Source organism: Cyclopterus lumpus, chromosome 22 (genome assembly GCF_009769545.1).
Source record: "Cyclopterus lumpus isolate fCycLum1 chromosome 22, fCycLum1.pri, whole genome shotgun sequence".
NCBI classification, from domain to species: Eukaryota; Metazoa; Chordata; class Actinopteri; order Perciformes; family Cyclopteridae; genus Cyclopterus; species Cyclopterus lumpus.
In genome coordinates, this window is record NC_046987.1 from 15,692,050 (window position 1) to 15,698,049 (window position 6,000).

The window sequence follows — 6,000 nt, forward strand, 5'->3', positions numbered from 1 at the left end:
CTTCCATGAAAAGACATTTCCTCTAATGCGGTAGTCACGCTCGGAGGGAGAGGGAGAGGAAGATGGCAAAGGAGCAAAAGAAAGACGAGTGGGCAGAGATGGAAAGAGGAGAAAAGAGGAGAAGGAGGAAAGTGAAGGAGAAAGATAGAGAGTGAGCCCCCCAGCCATAAAGCCACCAAGCGGAAAGCAAGCCTGCTGTTTGATTATAGAGTGACACCATCATGGAGAGATGGAGGGAGGGATGGATGGAAGGAGAGGGAGGGAAAGTGTTTTAGAGGCAAGCAGACGGGATGAAGAGAAGTAAAGAGATGGAGAGAAAAAACAGGGAGTGATTTGAGAGGGCCGAGAGAGCCAGTAAAATTAGCCCCATCACTTGACTTACTAAGACGCTCTATGACACACTCGGATTAAAAACATACAGTCATGAGATGTGTGCACAAACACACATGCAGGGGACAGATGGTGTCCCCCCATCTGAAAGTGTGGCTCTAATTTGAGTAAAGTGGAAGATACCTCCTTAACCAATTAGAAGCCCCATATCTAAGGCCTTGAAATGGGGGCTGTGATTGTGTGTCTCACACATTCATTAGTGTGTGCGTGTGTGTGTGTCTCCCACGGGATCGCTGAGGAACATTAAAATTGGTAAAAGAGGTGGGAAATGACAAATCTACTCAGAGCGGCACGCTGCCGAGTATGTTTTCTCCCACAATGCCACTGTTCATCTCCATCTCATCTCATAACCGATCAAAGACAGAACTGTCTCTCCTCTTATGAACCATTCATCTCACTGCTTACCGCTGCTGCTTAATGTGGCTCCTTCTAAAGCTGACACATTTACCACCAGACCAAACTGAGCAAAATCCATCGTAGCTTTTTTTTTCCCTACAATGTATGATATACTGAATTTGAATATTTAAAATAAATAAATAAACATTTTATCCAATTTCCTCAACGTCTCGAAAATGGCTTTATGCTCGCTTGAAGAAGAAACATTTGAAAAGAAACTGTGCACAGTGATACAGATCCATCTGTAGAATCAATAAATAATACAGCCATGACAACAGGGCCTGGAAAATGTTACACTAACGATACAAAACGGTTCGATCGTGGCTTTGGACATCCAGAGATGTTCTTTAAAGCAGATCACATAAATGGCAGACTGGCTGCCCCTGTCATTTAAATGGCAATGTGTGAGCTTACACAGACATTATACTTGGCTAGAAAAAATATAAACATAAGTAGAGCTGAAACAATAAAACGATTTGGATTAGTTGATCTTCAAATGTTAAATTGCAGAATTTAGCTAATCGGTTAAAGTAATGTACTTTGGCAATCTTTGCTTCCAGGTTCTCAAATGTGAATATTATTTCTTGGTCTTCCTCGATAATAAACTGATTAAATGAATGCCCTTTGGAGCGTTAGTCAGATGAACCAAGCTATTTAAATGTCAACATATGCTCTGCAAATTTGTGATGTGCACTTTTTACCATTTTCTGGCATTCTTTTGGCACCATGGTTCACCACTAAATGGAAAAAAAGATTGTTTGTTGCAATCCAAAATATTGGCACGTATAATTGTTTCCATAATCAAATTAAAGCATAAATCAATATGACAGTAACTGTCAATTACGACTTGACTCTCGCAATTATGTGCTTAAATCCATTTGATGGAAGTGGTCCTGATTTTCATTTTTATTGTTGTAGCATTTAAAACATTTGTGCAAAATTCCCTTGGCGGCTGGATGAGAACACCGCTGCGGAGAGATGCTGGATCTCAACACTCAACCCTGCTAGAGGCGGTCACCTCCTTTCCATTTCTCACAGTTAACACACATACAAACCAATTCCTCCACAAAGCTCGCAGATACTAGGTGTGTCAGACAAATAGGAGGCACTGACTGGGACTACAGACTCTACCACACTGACAATACGCACAGCTGATCCAAAGGCTATGCATACGACACTGCGCCAAGAAATCCCTCGCCATCGTTCTTGTAAACACAGATGATCTTTTTGTCCACCCTTTCCCTGGCCTCTTCACCACAGTGCCCTCAAGATAGTCCCTAAACAAGCATTACCACAGTGATGCAAGAGAGACAAACACGAGGGCTTGAACGTACACAGGCCGAAGCACATGTAGAGAAAAGCTGGCAATGAGAAAGAGGGAAGCGGAGAGTGGGATTCCAGTTATTCTTCAAGGCCTTCTCATTGCAGCGATTCACTTCTCTTTCCTGTGAAAGTGGAGCTGTGTGTAATATGGCGCAGCAGTGTTTTTCTTCAGGGTGCTATTAAGCATGTAGTCCCTTGTTTCTCCTGTCAGGAGTGATAGGATAGTCGATTATACCAGAGGCATGGGATCCTCTCCATGCATGCATACCTAGACCTCTCATCTACTCTGCCTTCCCGTCTCTTTCTGTTCCCCACAAAAAAAAATGAAATAAAAATACACACCCATACAATTTCCGGCTTTGAAACCGTGCTCACAAAGTGATGAAAGGCCGTTTATCCTGCTTCCATTGTGATATCTCGGCTCGCCGTGCAGAATGGCTGGACACCTTATCACCTCTGACCAGGGGAAACCACGGGAATCGGGACAGACGCCAGCAGCAAATACCAGCGCTGGTGTGTGTGTGTGTGTGTGTGTGTGTGTGTGTGTGTGTGTGTGTGTGTGTCCCAGCAGTAATAATCACCCGGATTAGAGCGGAGCCAAACCCCCGCAGGGTCCCCCTCTCCCCCTACCAGCCCTGCCCAGCCTGCCATTCTGATCCCCAGTTTGAGCAGCTATGGGAAGCAGAGCAGCCGGTCTGACATCCCCAAATGTGCCTGGCTGCCAGACAGACAGAGAGGTGAAAAACACTGCTTTCTTTTTAGAAATTCTCACATTTTTCCAACCCCCCATTTTGCACTATATATATCACTCACAGCCAAAAGTAAAATATATAACACGCTCAGGCAACACAAAGACCCATAACACATTCAACAAGCATACCCCTTTAACCACAAGGGTGCAGTGAAATGGAAGCTGATACAGCCGTCAATATGTCTGAGTGAGGGATACAATATGTTGGCAACAACAATGGGGAGGCGCGGAGAAGAAATGAGTTAGCCTATAACTTAATAATAATGCACATCGTGTCTGGATACCTTGCAGTCAATGCAAGGGATTATTACTGTGGAAATGTTGCCTAGATCTATTACACTCCTCATGACTGACGGAAATTCAGCTGAACCTCAGAGTGTTATTCAGTGGAAACGCAGGGCACCCTGATATTATTAGCACCCATCAACAATTGACAGAGGCACTGTGGAGCTCCTGTGGCATCTGTGACAGCGCGGCGTTGAAATGCCGATAAACGGTTGTCTCTAGGCGTCCATTATCAACCCACCAGCTCAGGAAGACGCACACCATCCCTGACATTCTTCTTATACTTTGAACCATGACAAACTTTGCCTCACACAGTGAGGAGAAAGACCTTTGATTTAAGATAACACAACAGAACAACAACAACCAGGTACTTCCATTAAGATCCTGTGGGAACTTTAATGCATTTGTGGTATTCAGTTATGATGTTATAATAACACCATTGTATTGTCTTCTGTTATGCTTTATCTTCTCTGGTATCATTACTACATTTCCATGTCGTAAAAAATGGACCAAAGATAGTTGCGCACTCAAGTTAACTTTTGATATACTGGGAGAAGAAATGCTTTAAAATTGTGCCACTAAATTAGGCCTATTATTATTATTATTATTATTATTATTATTATTATTATTATCGTCTCTCCAGAGGGAAAATACCAGCATTAAAGGCTTGATAAATATGTATGGAGCAGAACGGTTGAGAATAGATAGAAAGGTTCATCAATTCACGAAGTTCGATTTAATTTTGTTCAATTTGATTAGATCATCTTTATTTGATCCTACAGAGATGCACTTTACGGGTGTGCGAGTTTACAGTGACCTTATTGTACCTTCAGGTGGATTTTCCTGCGAGTTTTGCATCGCCGCAAAACTCGTTTTAAACGACACGTGATAACAGCAATGTAGTTTAAAAGATGTAATAATAAAAACAATTATATTACAAACTATCAATTTCCTAAACCTCACACTTTGAAATTCTTCATCATCTACAAATCAAGAAATCAAACATCTCAGGAGGTGTTTTTTTTTACCTTAGATTTTTCTGTTTGTTCTCCTTCTTGTTGAGGACCCCCGGCACACAGTTGGTGAGCTCGGTCCAGTCGGCGTGCAAGCCGCAGCTCCAGCCGGTGGAGAACCGGGAGAAGAGCCAGGTCTCCTTGCGGTTCGGCCGGTAGCAGGTACACTTCTTCTGGCCCGGTCTGCAGTCGCAGGGGACCTCCAGGCGGACATTCTGGACCAGGTGCCTGCCGAAGGTAGTCCCGCCGGTCTTCTGGATGTGCAAAAACACGATCACGTCCTCCCCTTTGATTTGGAAATCGATCGTCCTCTCCAGGTCCCTGACGGGGAAGTAGTATTTCTTAACGTAGTGGGGGTCCGGAGTGGGGAAGATGTCCCCCTCGTCTTCTTCCGTGAAATAACCGTGCGGGGAGCCGAAATTGATCACCCCGGGAGCCACGTACTGATAGAGAATCAGCATAAAACACACGGATCCGACGACGATCAACAAGAATTTGCTGCTCCTCTCGACCATGTTCCTTCCAAGTGCGGTTCCTACAGTACGCTACCATTTCCCAGTCAAGCCGACAACAGGGAGCGGGGCGCTCGGCTTCTGCATTCTCGCTCTCCCCCGCCAAGAAGGACTCGTTTTTCGGGGCTCAGGAGTGACTCATTCCGCTTCGAGACGACCGGCGAAGTTGGCTCATCGTTCACCGAGACCGCTCAACACCGTGAAAGACGCATTGTAACTCACTGAAAGCCCCCCCCCGCAGACGACCCTCCCCCGTTTACTTTACTTTGGTTTCCAGTCTACACAACAGGCACACTGCATCACCGTGGAGCTATGTACCCAGGATGCAGCGCGACTTTTACCTTTTCAACGTCTCTCGCTCTCTCTCTCTCGCTGAAAACCGAGTGAAAAGGAGAGTGGCGTTTAATTTATTGGTTGACACGTAACGACCGCGTCATCCACGCGTAGCCAATAGCTAGTGGCCTTGTAAAGATAGAGTACGACACATTCCTCTTTACACAATATAAAAGTTGAATTGATAAGTAATGAACTCGAATTCAACGCACCTATTTTGCTGCATACAGCCATTACCAGATCTAGTAGCTTATGGTGGCAAATTCTAGAAAACTTGCTGACTTTACATTCTAAATAACATGGTTATTAGCTACATGTGCTATAATAAACATTACGTTTTAGCAAGTCACAAACAATCATTTCAGAATTTTCATTCCCTGCTTATTTTTTTACAGACTTTTGTTTTGGCGTGTGGTATTTATAATGACAAACACCAAACTCTACATAATACTAAGATTCAAGCAATTATAAAAACACATTTTAAGTTCCAGTTTAGGCTACAATATAATAATAATATATTTTTAAAGGAATTTGATCAATTAAAAGAGAGCCCAACCCAAGCATGTCCTATTATTTAAAACCTGCATTTTTAGAGTTCTTCCCAAAACACGCTCATTAAATGTGTATTTTTAAAGGTGATGGGAAATTGTGACTTTTCGGTGGGAAATATTTGGATATATATTATTATACTTTGCATTATGTGTTATGCAGTTATTATGTGTTATGCAGGCTACATTGACCATTCATTTGTTGGTCTTTTTTGCTTTATATGGATACAAATAAAACATGGAAAACAAACAAACAAAGTTAGAAATAACTTCTAAAAGATTATGAACTTCTCATTAACGTTTCTTAGCCAATAGGGGCCCCAGAAACAGCTCATTGTACAGAAACACAGACATATGATGTAAGTCAAAAATAAGTAACCTGAATAGACTGAATGGAGAACAAACATTATAATCATTATCAGTAATCAGTAATAAATTATGTAGTAATT

At 42.7% G+C, this 6,000-nt stretch overlaps 1 protein-coding gene across 1 annotated transcript in view; it reads right to left on the reverse strand.

The window, feature by feature from the left end:
* Positions 1–5,051, reverse strand: part of hs6st1a (heparan sulfate 6-O-sulfotransferase 1a) — a 52,621-nt gene extending 47,570 nt beyond the window's left edge. Inside the window, exon 1 of the mRNA XM_034525138.1 lies at positions 4,174–5,051. Coding sequence (XP_034381029.1) covers positions 4,174–4,673 — 500 coding nt within the window. The 5' untranslated portion in view covers positions 4,674–5,051. The remainder of the gene's footprint in view (positions 1–4,173) is intronic.
* Between the last annotated feature and the right edge of the window lie 949 nt (positions 5,052–6,000).